Source organism: Sceloporus occidentalis, unplaced genomic scaffold (assembly GCF_023333645.1).
Source record: "Sceloporus occidentalis isolate IW3139 unplaced genomic scaffold, rSceOcc1.0.p SCAF_22, whole genome shotgun sequence".
NCBI lineage: Eukaryota > Metazoa > Chordata > Lepidosauria > Squamata > Phrynosomatidae > Sceloporus > Sceloporus occidentalis.
This window is the reverse complement of record NW_028317002.1, coordinates 47,285-65,803: the sequence shown is the minus strand read 5'-3', so window position 1 is coordinate 65,803 and position 18,519 is coordinate 47,285. Positions and strand designations below refer to the sequence as shown.

Below are 18,519 nucleotides of genomic sequence, written 5' to 3'. Positions count from 1 at the left end.
GTTTTAGAGATTTTAAATAGATACTGAATTGCCGGGAAAGTTTTTTTATTTTTTCCACACCCCTTTTCATAGGCTTTTTATTAACATATTGCTGTAGGATAACCATAAATAAGAGTCACAGATTGGTCATCACGAGTCTTTAATTGCAGCTTCCAGCGATAGGACCTCTGCTCAAACGTATACCGCAGCCCACAAGCCAGTTACAGAGACCACAGCTGGTAATACTATTGCGTTTTTAATATCGTATTTAAGTTTTGTTATTTAATATAAATAATTAACAGTATCCACTGCTGATTATCTTATCTGAACAAAATCCATTCAAATATTTGGCATATTACCCATTTGGCGGGATATGACTGCGCTATATAAAACAATAAATAAAAGGATATTAGTAAAATTGTCTTGCACCATGTGGGACAGGCTTGTGTTTCCATGGTTTAACATAAGCTCTTTGTACCACTTCCATCACGTCGATGACAGATTTTTACTCAGAATACTACAATTTTGTTTCTGTATACTAAAAAATCTCTATGCCATCAGACTCCTCATGCACAAGAATATTTTGTAACTGTTATGCGGGACCTAGGACAACACGGATTATGCACCCACAATGCAGAGACGGTAGCGTAGCACAGCACAACGGGTATTGGAAGTTCCACAGTCGAGGCAGGCAGCACAGGAGCAAGGTCAATATACAAGCCGAAGTCGGGGCAGGCAGCACAGGATCAAGGTTAATATACAAGCCAAAGTCGGGGCAGGCAGCACAGAATCGAAGTCAGAAAACAAAGCCAAGGTCAGGAACACGTAGATCAATCAGAATAACTCACGATAACCCAGAGATACACAACAGTGACTCTTTGAACGGGCAATGAACTAATGGGACAGGGGGTTTAAATAGGAAGAATGGCGGGAAACACCATAGCAACCAAAGGGAAACAACAAAGGAAGACGTCATCGCGACCGGCGCACATTAATGGTGTCGGCGCGAACAATAAATAAACAAACCGGCATCTGCGTGTGCTACACCCGCGAGCGCCGCGGGTGTGCCACATCGGCAGATGCCGCCGAAGTCGAGCCCCGCGAACGAGTCGCGGCAACCCGCTCATAACCCTGCGAGTGCCGCCGACTCGTCGCGGCGGCTCGCTCATGACCACTGGCGCGTCGTGGGCGTGCCACGGCGGCTCGCATGTTATCATGCGTCCGCCGTGGGCGCGCCGCATCGACGTGCCCCTCCGTCCGTGCCGCGCGCACAGTACACCGAGAAGATGTGCCCGCGGCACGTCCTCTCAGTGTACGTGCCGCTGGCACGTCACACTGAGGGGACGGGAGCGCGTCAGCGCGCAAGCGCCGCCCACCAGCGGCAGACCGGCGAGGGACCGCGGCGGACACGGCAGGTATGACAGTAACCTAAAGACCATATTTTTTTGCCATTGAACCTATGCCTTTTTAAACATGGTTCCACTTTTTCCCTATATACTGTACCTATATATTTTTTTTGGAGGGAAAGTAGGGTTTTTATTTGAACTCATATCCATACCTATAACATTTTATTTTTTAGTATTAAAATACGAATAACATTCTAAAAACAAAAACATTTAGTTAATTTTCTGTAGGATATCTTACATACTATATAAGACACTGCTGAAAAACTGACAGAAGCTCCTTTACATACCACAGCTTTTGTCATGCGAGATTTTCACTTTTAGCTTCACTCAGAAGAATGTGCTCCTCAGCAAAATTAGTGAACGTTCCCAAAAATATTGTTTAGAAATTCAGAATTCCATCCTCTTCCGTAATAATAATTATGCAGGCTATTACAATTTAGTAAAATGTGTATCTAAACTACACTCCATAATTAATAATGAAAAAAAACAGTTTTACCATGTAAAGTGTAGTTGAGCAGATGCAAAAACACCACCGTGCTAATTCCGACAGTCTGCATGTATGCACTTGTATAACATATATATTATTTTGTGCCTTTTTTTAAAAAAAAAACGTTTAAAATCCACATTAAAGAGAAAACCATCTAATTAGACAGAGGTGCATTTACCTCAGATTCTGCCCTAGGCATGACTCAAGGCAGCATCTCCAGCCACATCCTCCTTGGCTGACGTTCTCATTGTGTCATAAAGGCACACGGCACCTTTTAATATTTCCTATGGAGGCTGTCCAAACTCATATAAACTTTTCTCTCATCCAAATTATCCCCTAAAAACCATCCCCTAAAAAAGCAGGGATTGTATGAGGGCTAAACAGTGCCAATGCTTGCTGCTTTCCCTCATGCCAATAGTCTTTTTCAGTTCTGAGTGAAGTTGAGCTTTTAGATATGATGTCATATACTAGTGTTCTGCTTCTCAGACCTGCAGAGACCATGAACGGGAGGGACAGCAAGAACCTAAACATGCCGCTCCTTCTAACGTCATCCTTTTTTATTCTTTGTTGCTATTTTTCCACTGGAAGGATGCTGAACGTAATCTATACATCTTTTTTATTGTAGCTCCAAAAGAAAGATCACTACTTGAAACTAAACCTCTTCTTAGTACACCAGTGCCACAATATGAACATGGTAAAACTGCTAATTGCTTTATTACAAGAAGAAGACATGCTTTGCTAGCAGAATCCAACTTCTAACAACCTTTATTGTTATCTATTCTACTTTATCTCAGGCAGCACAGAACCTATTCCTGAAATAATAAAAACAGATGCATCTCACACCACTGAGCAAGAAAAAATACATTTAGGTAATACAAATAATCCCTGAGATTAGCTAAATCAATGCATGTAACAGGCTGTTAGTGTGTAATCTCTGTTAATTGGTCTGGCTGGTATGTCGGTGCTCGGAAATGCTTATAATGCCCACATTAGTAATACTGTAAATTAGTGTAAATATGTCATATATGCACCAAAGTTTATTATTTTTTCTTTGTAAGTAGCCATGGAGGACCGTGTGACCAAACAATTAAATATCTAGACACTCATCTCATACGTTGCAATGTACAAATACTAGTACGTAATAGGTCTGCTTCTCAGAAGTGGCTCTAGGCAGGGCGACACGTCATTTTTAAAGGAATAAATTGAAGACTAGTTTTAGATAGATAGATTAATTTTAGGGAAAGGAAAAACAAAGTTAATCATGTCATGAAAATTAAAAACAGTTGGCCCCCAAAAACCAAGTTTATAAAGACACGTGGCACCTTTTTAATGTATCCTATGGAGGTTGTGCCCACTCATATTAACTCTTCTGTCATTCATATTATCCTCCACAAATATTTACATAAGGAATGACATTAAGCAGGGGCAAGCAGGGATTGTGTGAGGGCCAAACAGTGCCAATGCTTTCCTTCTCATCAGTAGTCTTTTTCAGTTCTGAGTGATGTTGAGCACTTAGATATTATGTCATATACTAGTGTTCTCCTTCTTAGACCTCCCGTAATTAAATGCAGTACTAGAAACTACAAATGTTTACAATTTCTACTATTTATTTACTTTATGTACTAGAATATGCAATGAATGTTTTGTACTTTGAGTGTACTGGCACCTTTAAGATGCTTGGTTTATTAGAACCTATAAATGACCCACGTACATTAGAATCCATGTTGTCTGTCCAATCAAGCCATAGAAATCCTCCAGTACATTAACATATGACTCGACAAACACAAAGTATAGTGATATGAACAAATATAAATAAGCATAAGTATCTACATTGTGGTTCTAACATAATATCAAGATACAAAAAAGGCATTTCATTTTTTAACAGCATTCTGGACCACACCACAGTCACTTGAACCTAGCACCCGTACTACCTCTATACGGACAACCTTGGGTAATATTTTGTTTCCTTTGCTTTTAAGGTATAGCGTTGTACTGTGATAGAAGAAGAAGAAAAAAGATAAATAGCTTGCTTTTAAAAGCTAGTGGAAAACAAATTGTTTTTGCCATGCATGACAATGCATTGCTTATGACGATGCTGATGATGCTTTTGTTATCTGTCTGATCCAGTTGCTGAAAAACAAGCACCATTTACCTTTAGTTACTGCCATGCAACGTGTTGCGTTACCCATGGAATATATATACCAGTATTAGTACTTCCCTGCATCCCTGTATCATATTCTATAATTATTATTATTTTGTGACAAACCCAGGAGGACAACTACAATTACTTATCAGATCTTAAAGCCCTGGCTTGTAGTGCAATCAGGCTCAAAATAAGCATATGTCTGGAAAACTGTAATTTCTATTTACAAGTTAACACAATCAAAACAAAATAGATGCCTGTTGGAGCAATCTCTGGCCTATACTTTGCTGGCCTAGACTAACCAATGTAAATAACTCTGACTTAGTCCTTCCAGCTAAACCAACTCCTTCCCCTATTGCTAGCTTGAAGTCTGATCAAAGTTATGGGAAATGGAGCATTGCTCGGCCCATTTCCCCAATTCCTCCACCCCAAGAACACATATACGTGAATAATTCAGCACCTGCAAACAAAATTTAAGCAAATCATTGTGCTGGGGCTGTAATATTTGTTATAAAATACACTGTTGCTTTGAGTCAAGGACAAAGCCTGCTGTGCTGACCCCATCTGATATACCTTAAAGAATGCCAGGCTCGTTGGGACAAAATTAGAGACCCTTATGCACATAGTAAGGGAGAGTCATGTAATAGGGAAGTATAGTTTGCACAGGGCATCTCAGGGCTGGCCTACTAGTTTACAGTTACTCTGCATGCTGCTTTATAAAATTTAGTCTTTCACCTAGTTAAATACTATATTTACATAACTGGCTGCTGGCTTTTGTGTGTAGAGAGAGATAGGTAGACAGACATACCTGGGAATTCTCTGGGTTTGACCCAGAGTCTCCATGTGAGACCCTGCTTCTCCAGATCTCTGGATCATTTTATTCTTCCTCCGGGCATTTGGCCACACCAACTCTTTGTCCAATTTCTGCCTATAATTACATTACAATAATTCAACAGCTTTACTTTTAATTCTCACTGCCACTAGCTACCCATCTAGGACTAGTCCCATCCCCGTGCATGGCTAGTCCCACCCGTATATGCGACCAGCCCTGCTCCTTCATGAAGCCACATCCCCAGAAGAGTGAGAGGTCTGGGTAGCCTACCCTAGGAAGTTCCCAAGTATGTAGTTAGATAGCATGCATGTCATCTAGCATGTTTACCTTGCACGTATGATGCTCAGAAATATTATTGCTTTACTTGCCGACATCATACAGTCACTTAGCGACTTCACTGTTATCTTACAGCCCCAAAGAAATCAAGACGTCCGCCTACCAAAATTAAAACCACACCCACACCCGAAGCAAAACCACCTACACCTGGTATAGTAAATGCATTGTTCATCCAACGCATCATTTTTCACGTCATGATCCCAACGCACATAGTTTGCAGTCAAAGCCGGTCATGAGCACAGCTGTTCTGGATTATGCTGCATTGATATTCAAAACTGATCACATGAATAAAATAGTAATATTAAACATAACATCAATTTCAGCAAAAGTGATGTAGAAGAAAAAATAAAAAACCATACTGACATATTCGGAAATATTGATATACGAGGCATTGGCATGATACCGGTAACTTACGTCTTCATTACTTTTTCTTTTTATTTAATAACCTTTTTATTTTGCTATTCCAGAGCTTTTAGCACAGTGTTTTGCATTTAGTCGGCTTTATCTTTTAGAACTAAAAGACATTCTGTTTTATTCAGTGTTAAAGGTAACCAAACCAGTTGACACAGTAGAAGAATCAAGTTATCCCTTGGGTAAAACATTTCTGCTTTTTTCCCCTTATCTTTTATTTACACAATTCATTTTATCCCTGCTTTGTATTCTGTTGTTTAATAAAATGCCTATTAATTCCTTGTTCTTCTTCATTCAGGCATATTTTCTGTACAAATACTATCCCTGGATTTTTTTGTTTTGCAGAATGTTATCATGTTTTATGTTGTTTCCTTGCCAGGTTCCGATGTCATGGGGGATGATTTTGAATCAGTATTGCATGGCTCAATTATTTTGTTTCTCAACTTGAAAAGTGACATAACATTACAAGAATTCAACAGCTTTACTTTTAATTCAACACTCAGCTCTCACAATATTTTTTCAGTTCCAGATGAAGCACAAAAAAGCTCTACTTTGGCACCCACAACCACACTTGCAACAGAAAGCCCTTTCCCAAAACTTGGTAAAAATTTTGTTTTCTACGTCCCCTAACTTTGGCACTGAAAGAGTTAGACATTTTGGTCAACAACGTTTTCTGGAAGAGTTTGTCGTAGGCCGTAATGCTGTTTCAAATAATTAGGAAATTTTATTCTGCTGATGACAGATTGGTCTTGCTAATGGTGTTGTTTCATTTTATACAGATCCTAAAACACCTCGTCGTATGCCCATTAACCTTGTAAGAGTTCATTTTTTTGAGGAACCAAAAACGCCTTCGGGTAACAATTATTTTTGCGTTATGGGTATATCTCAGGATTTGCGTGTGGAGTGATGTTGACTTTAGCTTGCTTATATTATTTCTGTCATATTAGCTCTACATATTAGCTCTACATATTAGTACCTTTGGTACTGCTAATCTCACAGGCCACCCACCACAGCCATCTAGACCTTGGGCCATACCATGATAGAGTCTATAAAGTAACTTGCATTATGCATGCTACCATGCTATCCTGCTTCTCTGGCAGAGATCTCTGTTACCAGGGATAGACAGTGTCCACATCCTAAAACTGGTGTCTACCTAAACCCTATTGCTGTCCCATCAGGACAATGACTCCATCATGTCTGTAATATGATGTCATGCCCCAGTGCTATGCATAGGGCTGTGACTAAGTTCTGGAGATCTGTGCCAAAAGAGCCATAGGTCTACACTGTGCTGGATTACCACAAAAAAAGTCCATCCCATGAGGCAATGTAAGGGTGCTGAAAATGTGATGTGATGAGGGGTACACCACTCATGAAAACATAATATCTGATTATATTTATGTAATATCTTGGCACCTTAGCTAGGTATGTATTCTATTATTAGCAGCCTAAACCACACTTCTGTGTGTACACTTCTGTGTACTCCAAATCTTTTATGGGCTCAATAACACATTAATCTGCAGCTGTAAAAATTACTAAAAACAAGAAAATTGATCTATAGATATGTCCCAGAGGCCCAAATAAACTCCTTGGAATGTAGTAGGAGTTTTTCATTTTGGTTAATTCACTTAACTGAGAGACTCCAGTTGGTAAAAATTTGTCAGATGAGTCTATGCCAAGATGAGTTCTTACTACTAACTTCAACCCAATAGGCTTTGTGGGTTCTACTTGAACAGAGCTCCTTAGACCCAACAGGCATTTTAAACCAATAAATACTCTGATATATGATGGAAATCTATACCTAAAGTTAATTTGCTTGAACTGCTGGATGCAAGTAGCCATTGTATGGGTTAATGGGTGCAAATTGCATCGGAAACAACACATGGCCTGAATTCTGGTCATCATGGCCTAGGGTTGACCCTTTGCATAGAGTGCATATCTATATAAGTGGTTGGAGGGGGCAAATAATTGTGACTTTTTATGCCTGCACAGTAAGTGCGGCTTCTACGTTTTAACTTCTAGTGCATGTATAATCTCTTAACCAGCAGATAATTTGTTCAACATCTCTCCTAACTGCTTCCTCTTGAATTCTGAGTGCAGCCAGGGAAGACAGATTTGTAAGAGTAATATTTCTCTTGCAGTGCCAGATAACACAGAAACAGCTATTCCTTCTAAACTCAGGATCACGACAGATAATCCTCTTCCATCTGATGGTAAATTTCCCTTTATAATACTGAAAAAGAAAGAAAACCAATGAAGACTAGTATTTACAGAGCCGTTATGATCTGGTGTTGTATCAGCTTTCGATGTACAACATTTTTGCCTTTGTACATTCCACATTTTTTGATTCCCTTGTCATAGATATTATATCCTTTATTTCTGTATTACTTTAAAATCATCACACTTCCACGTAATAGTTAATTATCATGTTACAAGTGTAAATCGGCAACTAGTCTTACCCCTGTGCCCCCCAAAACATCACTCAACAGAAAGTCTATCCCCAAAACTTGAATACATGTTTTTGTTTTTCTTCTGAGACTTGAATGTAACAGTTTGCTTGCCTCACCATTCTGAGAGTAGTAATTGTCATTTCATCCAACAGTTTGTGAAATATGTACTCTGATTACAGGCTAGCTTTGTTAACAAGATTACTTAATTCCATGCAGATCTTAAAACATCACATCGTATGCCCATTAACATTATAAGAGTTCATTTTTCCGAAGACCCAGAACAGCCTTTGGGTAAAGAGAACTTCTTTTCTGAGAACTTTCTTCTTCTTTGCATGTTAAGTAAAACTGATTTGCTTAGCTCGCTTACAGTATATTGTTGCATTTTACCCTATATTTGCAAATTGACAATACAGCTTATCACCAAGATATCCACTTAATTACTGCCAAATGTATAACTTCCAGACATAAATTGAAATTGGTCACTCTATCTCCATGTATGAACGCTAGTTTCTACCAGTTTCATCTGGTAAGATGAATATGAGTTAAAAAGTTGATATGCTGTAACATAATTCAAATATACATTTTAATCTGTAGCAATGAAAAAGTTTAGTGGACTCAAACCCCACAAGGTTTTTTTTAATCATTTCTGCTTTTGCCCCATACATTCAGGGAAAAAAGCAGGGCAAAAAGTTTTGTTCAGACAATTATAAGGGAGGAAGAAAATGATGAATCTTCTCAGGTGTATGTGCTCATAACATTAATTGCCATGAGAGTCCCACTTATAACACATATGGGTTGTAGAGTGCTTTAAAATGTTTAATTTGCATTGTAATGTGCAGTCTCTTGCCAATGCCTGATTCTCAGTATGGGGATTACCATTGTCAGGATGCATCTAGGAAAATCAGACACGTAAGAGTAATGTTTCTCTTGCAGCACCAATTAACACAGAAAGAGTTATTCCTCCTAAACCCAGAACCACAAGTGACAGTCCTCTCCCCACGGATGGTAAATTTCATACTTCCTATCATGATAATTGAATGTAACATGTTTCAAATTGGCTCATAGCCATAGGCACATTATAGCCTCCTGTTTTGTATGTATGTGATTGAAGTACAGGTCATTAACTATAGATAGATATTTTCCATAGTAGTGGATCTGCTGGATTATTATTTTGAGAAATTGATTTCTTGTGTCACTGATATTTATTGGGGCGCAGCCTAAGCTTGAGAACTCTGTCCACGTATGGATATGAGAGGAAAAATATAAAACAGAAGGCTATGCGATCATGCAGACTCTATGGCAGGATAACTGTGCTCAGATGCTGAATAACTGTTGTCTTGGCGTGCATGTATTTGCTAGTCTGCAAATAGAATACCGTATTTGCTCGATTATAAGACGACCCCCCAAATCTGAATATTAATTTAGGAAAAAAAGAAAAAGCCTGAATATAAGACGACCCTATAGGAAAAAAGTTTTACCAGTAAATGTTAATTCATCTAAACTATTTTTTTTTTAATAAAAGCTATGATTGAGAAGAATATTTTTGTTTTATTTCCTTCTATTTTCCAACCTGCCCCCCAGTTATGCACATCTGCTCCAGAAATGCCTTATACCCCCTATATGCCACTGTGCCCCATGATATGCCTTTTAACCCTCTAAATGCCACTGTGCCCCATGATATGCCTTTTAACCCTATATGCCACTGTGCCCCATGATATGCCTTTTGACCCCCTATGTGCCACTCTGCCTCCAGAAATGCCTTATACCCCTATATGCCACTCTGGCATTTAGAGGGTTAAAAGGCATATTATGGGGAAGAGTGGCATATAGGGAGGTTTAAGGCATTCAGGAGGCAGAGTGGCGTATAGAGGGTTAAAAAGGCATTTCTGGAGGCAGAGTGGCATTAAGGGGGTTAAAAGGCATTTCACAGAGCACTCTGCCTTTAACACTCCCCGGCCCCCCCAAAACTTACTGGTGCTTCTGACTTCCCTGTCATATGTAGCCGGGGCAGCGTGCAGATCCCACGCACTTACGCTGCAGCAGGAAGGAGGCGTGGCTAGCAGCGGGGGTTGTCTGTGTCCATCGCGCAGACCTTCCCCGGCTGTCAGAGATCAGAGTTCCCCGCACCGGTGGACGCAGACAACCCCCGCTGCTAGCCACACCTCCTTCCGGCTGCAGCGTGAGTTGTCTACGCGAATCGTGCAGACATCTACACGCTGCCCCGGCTGCACATCGGGGACTCAGACGCACCGGTAAGTGGGGCGGGCGGGGGAGAGACAGGAGGATCCAGGTCCCCTGCAGCTGCGGGGGATGTGGATCTTAGTCGTCTCATAGTCAGACCTATTTGAGGTCTGATTATAAGACGACCCTGATTATAAGACGAGGGGTATTTTTCAGAGCATTTGCTCTGAAAAAAACCTCGTCTTATAATCGAGCAAATACGGTAAATCTGCTCTTATTTCCAGTGTGTTACTTGTTCTTCAAGCAGTCACAAATATGAAACCATTAACCATGCTTTGGAGATCCAGATGTCTCCTCTGACATCATGTATGGATCCCTTCTTCTTCTTATTCACCCTGTACCAAGATACTGCAAAACATATGAAACAATTTAACAATGCAAATGATTAACTACCAAAGAGGCACTTTTTTATTTAACTGATCACTTAATGCTTCTTTATTGCTGCAAACACTTCCAATAAAGCTAATAATGCCCTTATAGCACCTTCAGTCTATACGATTCACAACTTTATTCTTCTTTTCAGGCTATTTCTTGAAAACATTATTGATCATCTTGATTAATACCTTTGCCACAATAATCTTCCAAAATAATTATAACATCTTCTGTTTTATTTATCTTCCAGCTCCAAGTGAGAAACATACCACCTCACTTCCAACACCCAAAACAACTCAATCCAGTAAAATAACCCGCACAAAACCTGGTAATTGGGTTGTTGTTTAATTGCTCATGTATTAGCTATAGAGCACTCTTGTGATTTAGTTACTGGCCTGGTGACTACTTTGTTTTGATATGAATTATTTTATTGTATTCATTAATTTTTCTATTGTGTTTTTATGTTAGTTTAACTTGGGCAACTTCTTGGTTGTAGATCGTTTTAGAGTTTTAGTGGAAGTTCAGAGTAAACGAGTGAGTTCTGTGAAGTCCAAAGCTGGCACACATTCTTATTGTGAGCTCTGTTTAAAAGAAATATGTTTTCTGACGTGGTACATTCAAAGGCTTGCGTAGTGGAGGTTTTACTATGCTCTTAGTAGATTTCTGCGTTTAATGATTTTTTAATGAATAACTGACTTGGAAATATCAATAAAACCGCCCAGGTCTCTTATTTTAGTGACTAGATTCTTGTCTTGACTGTTATATGATGGGATAGTTATTCTATCCATTAGTGATGAAAAACATTGAAATAGTACTGTTATTTTTTATAGCCACTTATAAATCAGAATGATGTAAAACGTATTATCACAGTCTTCTTTACTGGCTATGTCATTAACATATGCCATGAATACTATACATCCTGCCCCTGTTTTTTCAACATAGTTGTTTGAAGCATTGAATTATTCAAAAATCTGTGCTGTTAAATTTGTGGGTTTTTTCCAGTTCCACATACAACACAAATACCACCTCAGCCGAAAACAACACAAAGATCTGAAAGTCCACATACCAAAGCTGGTAAATGCTCCGTTGGTTAGGGCAGCTGAAATCATCACTTTGCTTTCGTAGCTAGCGTATTCACTTTTAGTAACACGCTATCGTTCTACAACTTTTAATTCTTCTTTCTTTCTGTAATAATTTTACTCTGATATGATGGGCCAATTTAACAAAAAGAAGCAGACTTGCAGAAGTTAGGATTGGCATAAGCTCCCTTGTGCTTATTTCACATAAAAAATAGCATGTCTGTAACTAGTACTACCAATATTTGGGAGGGTGGTGAATGCACATTAGGGATGTAGGACATATCTTGCATTCAATTTTAAAGAAGAAATGTTCATTGATATTTTTCTTTCAGTCTCTAATGAAACACAAACCAAAAAACCCCATCAGCCGCCTCCAAAAAAACAAAAAAGGCCCAATCAGACTCCACGTCCACGTACAAAACCTGGTAATGCAAAATTGTATTTTTTTCCCTATAGGGTGTGTAACCTTGGAACTATATTCCAGGACATAGAAGCTCGTATTCATTTTTACGTTTTATCTAAATGTCTTTAAATACCTATATATTGAGTATTGATACAGTATCACCGATGGATGTTAATTAAGTATATTTCAGGGTTATCTTGAGTAATCAGAATCCATAGAGGTTGCATTCTGCAAAATAGCATGCAGATTTACTTAAGATGCGAGTTTCAGATGAGAGCATTCAAGTTGAATGAAAACTCACATGCCATCGCCTGAAACTTGCATAGATTACTGTTTAATTACCCCAGTGGGGGGGGGGATGAGGACCTAATACAATAAAAATAAAACTACGTAGATAGTAATTTAAAATTTGTCTCACAGTGAAGAGCAGCCTCCATTTTCTGTACAGAACTGTGGGTGTTTGTCTCCAATTCCAAAACATCAATAATAAAGGAGAAACTTAAAAATGGTATATCTTTATTGTTTATGCAGGTTATAAATTAAGGCTGACATGGAGAAGAAAATGAAAGGGAATTAACCTCACTGCAACACCAGTTGCATTTCATGCTCAAACAATAACTTGACTTGGATAAGCAATAAAGATATGCAGTGATTAATGCCAATAGTTATGCCGTTATTGTTGAGCATTCTATGTCATATCCACAACAGGTATACAACTATAACCAGCATTTTAATTACTGTTATGGACATGGGAATCTTAACTCATTGGTGAATAAAACCATTTTACAAATTAGACTCATTTTAACTTTTATTCTTAAATATTTACTTGACTTTAAATATTTTACTTTGTAACCATAATCATACTTGAACTTCCAGGATTATTCATTTTTATTGTATATTTTATGCCTCCCCAAAGTGCAATTGTTGTTTTCTTTTAACAGCACCCACTGGGACACCACATGTTTCTATTAGGCCTAAAATTCCACATCACGCATTAAATGCGACATTGGGTAACAGCAGACATTTTCTTTTGTTGTCAATGCTTGGTTGAAAAATGGCTTTTTGCTACTCTTTACTATTGTATCGATAAATTCTTCTATCCTTGCATTTTTGTTTATGGCTGTTTAGTTCCACTGAAGAGCATCAAACTTCGTATCTTTCCTATCCTTTATAATGTATTACTCTGTTCAACCAGTCTTGATTAAACCATCATCTTGCTTAGTGAATGTAAAATGCAGAATGTGCAGCATGACTTCATCATCATCATCAACGTCATCTTCATTATGGGTCATCCTGGGAAAAAAGCATCATCATCATCATCACCACCATCATCTCTCTTTCTCTCTCCAAGCATTAACATGGATGTTTACATTTCAGATGCAACAACGCATACCAAAATATTCTAGCTGCAATGAAATGCATGGCCACTCTGAAGGACACGTTCCATACAATGCATCGCTAAACCCAGTTTGGATTAATTATACATTGTGTTTTTAATTTCAGCTCCCTATAAAGTGCACCCTAGACCCAAAACATCAATCAGACCAAGGACCAGACCTGGTAATTACTTGATTTGTAATACTGTTGTAAAAAATAGAATGCATGTGTTCCTCTGGATTTCTTGTAGACTATGTCTCACCATATTGTTCTGTGTTTGCCTTACAATTTCATAGTATTTTTGTTATAATCCATTAAATCAAGAATAGTGTTTTTTCAAGGCATTAGAATCCCCAGGGGGAATTAAATAGTTGGCTAAATAGACTTGTCTAAGTTTGTAGCATGGTTCATGTGACGAGTGCTGTACAAATATTTAGTGTTCCTGGGCTTGTCATGGCTGCACTGAATTAACACATTTTCCTTCATGGCCGCCTATTAATAATGTGTTAACATTTCATAACTTCTGTGTAATGATTTGCTGTAGTTTCTGTTTACCAAGGGTTAGCAAGCATTTATTGAATGTCACTTCAATAATTAAATGTAATATCTTCTAGAACATTTCTTTCTTCTGTAAATGTGGAATTTCTTTTCTTTAAATGGATAATAAAGGCACATACAAATCTGTTAAAATTAAAAGATAGATTGCATTTTATACAGTAGTTATAACTCAGAACTTAACTTTAGTCCTTAATTGGACTAATTCCTCTGGCAAAATAGCTATTAATAAAATACAAAATGAGGGGTTTTATTTGCATTTTAAAAATGCACATTTGCTACATGTTACACTTTTGTACATGTTTAAGGTTATTCACACTGATGCATTACTAAGTAAATCAAGTAAATTCTAACCAATAATCATTTTATCATTTGGTGTGCCCCCTGCTTTTTACTAGATTCTATTGTGATAATATTGCTAACAAAGTATTCTGGAACCAGATATCCAACTGTTATTTATGTCTCCCTAGTTTGAAGATTATTTAACATGTAATTGTATAGGTAAAAGATCCTGTTCTTAATTCGGCAACATGAAGCATTTTCTTTCAAAACTTAAGAAGCATAATTATTTCGTATTTAATTTCACAGCACAAAATGGAACACAAGAATCTTTTAGAGCAAAACCTACTGGTGACGTTAACTGGATGACCGACACAATAGCAGGTAACGTCTGTTTATCATTTTCATGATAGGGGCATCAACTAGTTGGCATATAGAAAAACAGAAATCTATAGTACATATGTAAATACAGTTACAGTGTCTGCTTGGGTGAGTTAACGTAAGTGGCCCAATAAAACAGCAGAGTTTGTTTATGTGACAATATATCAGGCCACATAAAATATATGTTCACCTAGTACCTCATAGGAGTTAAAGATGGCCCTACAGATGGCTGGGTGCTAAATGCATGGCATTAAGATAAAATAAATGGAGTTATGCAATGTAAAAGACAGTTATTTTCTTTCTTTATAAATATTCTAATGGAGATTTACAGCTGGGAAAGAGGTAAACTACCCCCAACATAGACAACAGCCATGTAATTATTTATTTTCTAGTCTGAACTTAGAGGAAATATGAGAATATGTAAAGGAAATATTATATGGAGCAAATGCTATTTGTCCTTGAACTTCCAAAGCATTCCCTGAATGATTTGCTACTCCGTGCAGCCACCCAAAAGCAAGACCTTCCTAAGCAACAATAAAAACACTAGTAATAATAATGTCTTTCTTCTGGAAGAATTATTGTACTCATTGGCTTAAATCAGTTACAGACAGAGAATTAAAATGAAGGCAATGTTAATCTGCATCAAGTCATTTTGGTGGCAAGTAAATTTAACATGTTTCAAAAAGGTCCAACCATCCTTCATAAGACTTCATGATCCGACAAACTTTGGCATGTCTATTCAATGAACAGCCAGTGCAAATGTGAGTTAGAACTTTAAAATTTAACCTTGTGTCCCCTAGGGTATGTTGCCACCACACACTTAACTCAATAACCTAGGAAAAAAGCCCATGTCTACTCTCTAAACTCCTGATCCTTTGCTAAGGGGGGTGGATAAAAGTTAATAGAAGACCTTATGCGATGTATGTAGCTCATCATGTGCCTTATCTGTATGCCTCATCTTGTGCCAGATGGAATGGAGAAGTAACATTTTAAAAATACCCTTTGCCTCTGCTCTTTTGAATAAGGGGTTAATTCAACATTAATTCTTTGAAGAGTCGTCTTTCCCCCCTGGGTGTTTCCCCCTCCATCTATTCCCTGTCCCTGTGAAGGAGGAGGTTACCTGTCCAAAATAAAGTCAATAACAGTTAAATAAAAAAAATCCTACACACCTTACTTATAAGTAAGGTATGTAGGAGGTCCATCCAGGTATCATTTGGGTTTCAGAAGGGGGACAGTGATTTTTTCTGTGTGAAACCGTACTGTGAAACTGTAAATGGTCATTACTGGATGTTGTGGACATATTCTTTTATCATATCTCTTGAATTTTAGCTATATTTAACCTGTATATAAATAAATAACAAAATGCTTAAAGAAGTAAACTAAATATGTCAATGAAGAAACCATGGATCAAACAACCCAAGGTATTCCAAGCTATTTATGTATAACATTCAACATCAAAATGTAAACTTGTAGGCAATATCTGTTATTGCAAGTTTTACTTATCTCCTTTTTGCTCCCCTAATACTATCATAGTATGTCTTTGAATCAGTTTCCTAACGGAAATTCCATAATCCTCAGGTAGCACTTGTCTAGAAGCAATGTAAATGAGAAGCACAGTTATAGGTTGGCTATATCTAAGGATCATCCAAAATGTTGTTGTGATACTATAGTAATCCATGAAGTAAATAATTATTCCTCCAATGCGAATCACGAATAAGAATAAGAATCACTAGTTTTGTATTCTGCAACAAAAATCTGTTCCACCTGTTCCATCTCCATCTGTTCCACCTGTTCCATCTCCATCTGTTCCATTGTAATCTATATCCAGTGGGCCACACACAAAATAATGAATTTACCGTTCCATTGACATGTCAGGAGTACTATAGTATGAAATCAGGCATCTAGCAGTTTTCATTCAGTGTCTCATGACAGGTCAACGCTAGTTGAAAGAAAAGCAATTCAAGTAGATGTTGGTCGGCCAAAAAAAACATGTGACATTTTTATTCCCGTATTATTGTGAAAAAAAGTTACATACGTTTCAGGTAGGATGTTTAATGACTTAAATGCTTTTTCTATTACCGTATATAACAGGTTTTTTTTATTAGAAGATCTGTTCTACTAAAAGCAAAACAACTGCTAAACAGTTCATAATATATTATTGGGGAACATATTGTAGTCTCTTTAATCTTTATAATCCATAAGAGGAAATATTTCTTCCAGAACATCATAAAGCAGCAAAAATAAAAGGAAGAGAACAGCATATGTTGTGTAGTAGTAGCATATGAAGAAGTAATAACTTACATATATATTGTGGCTCTGTGTCTAACATTTGTACATTTAAATGCATCAGTTTCTGGGTAATTGGACTGCGTTCTTGAAGGTCAGCTTTACAGAGCTGTGTACAGAGCAAATTACTACATGTAACCTAAAAACACAAATGCTATTCTCTTTAAGTCAACACCTAATTGTCTAAAGTGGAAAAAATGGCTGCTTGATCCCAAAGGAGTGCAATTTTCAGATGGCACATTATTTAAGGTAGAGGCAATATGCCCTCAAATGATTAAAACAGAGACTGTGAGAACAGTTAAGACACACACAGAAGGTTCCTTCTTATTAAGGAAGGAAAAATCATCATATTTTCCAAGGTCTGTTTGGTCCTCTTTTCTCTTCTGTCATTTATTGCCATGCTAATTTGACCAAAAACCACCAATTTTGATTGTTTTAAAAGATCTCTGATAATGTAAGCAGCTGGTATTTACACCCATCTCTATGGTGTTGTTTGGAAGGATTTATACAGGGACATATTATACTATATTATGAAAATATATCTGCAGATATTAACCCTTTAATAGAGCATCACATGTATCCTACTGACTGGTTAGTGGTTAACGCGTCTTTAGGAATTAAGTCACTTGTCTTTACACAAGTGACAAAAATGATGGGTCATCATTAAAAATGTAGATTATGACATAGTCTGCTTTAGTTAGCATGAGATTCTACCTTGAGGGCTACGAGTGATGATCATTTTAGTACATTTTCTGTTTCTATTCTATTAATGTCACAATTATACATACAGAACAGCCACAAATACTTATAGTTTCTTTTCTTTATTCTGTTTTTTGCACATCATTGGTGCTATTTTTTAAAATCAATCTTTCATAATGTATAGATACATACATATTTAAAATAGTAAGCTAGCAGCCTTTATAAAAATGATTAATCTCTATTTGCCTTCCCCTGCAACTTCCTCTTAAAACGTTTCACAGAGATCTGATGCCTCCCAATGATGAAAGGATCATCTTAGGAAAACATTCTTCTACCTGTTTTCATTTTTTTTGAAGCAGTATGACAAGAACATCTACACAATGTGAATAAACAATATACGTATTAAACGTCACACTTTGTAATTTTAGTGATATACTGTGTGGTGACATTGGGAAAACTAATTACTTACAGGCTTCCGCAAATTGGTCCTGTTTATTACGTGTATGAACTCCAAATCCACATCTGTCTCAGTAAACAATTACCGTGGCTTTGTTGTGTATCAGCAGAGTCCTGTTATTTTTACTACTGGATATTCTGTTTCTCTGTATGAGTACCAGAATCTAAGAAAGTTTTAGCAAATGTTACTTGCAAGTAAATTCACTATCACTCAACATTTAAAAACTGTCAGAAATGAATATGTTGTAAAATAATCATCACTTGCAAATAAAAGTACAATAAACTTGATTATTTGAGTATTTTAAGATGTGTGCTGCTATTGTGTGTGAGCATAACTAAAACAATTTAAC

The 18,519-nt window shown here is 37.4% G+C and overlaps 1 protein-coding gene across 1 annotated transcript in view; it reads left to right on the top strand.

Moving 5' to 3' along the window:
- The window catches only part of LOC149300863 (target of Nesh-SH3-like), a 171,001-nt gene that overhangs the window by 118,600 nt on the left and 33,882 nt on the right, over positions 1–18,519 (top strand). The window contains exons 24-32 of the mRNA XM_089484449.1: positions 2,498–2,566; positions 5,651–5,776; positions 5,974–6,195; positions 6,374–6,448; positions 7,733–7,804; positions 10,905–10,982; positions 11,151–11,228; positions 12,066–12,158; positions 14,657–14,731. Of these exons, the coding sequence (XP_089340575.1) occupies positions 2,498–2,566; positions 5,651–5,776; positions 5,974–6,195; positions 6,374–6,448; positions 7,733–7,804; positions 10,905–10,982; positions 11,151–11,228; positions 12,066–12,158; positions 14,657–14,731 (888 nt within the window). The remainder of the gene's footprint in view (positions 1–2,497; positions 2,567–5,650; positions 5,777–5,973; positions 6,196–6,373; positions 6,449–7,732; positions 7,805–10,904; positions 10,983–11,150; positions 11,229–12,065; positions 12,159–14,656; positions 14,732–18,519) is intronic.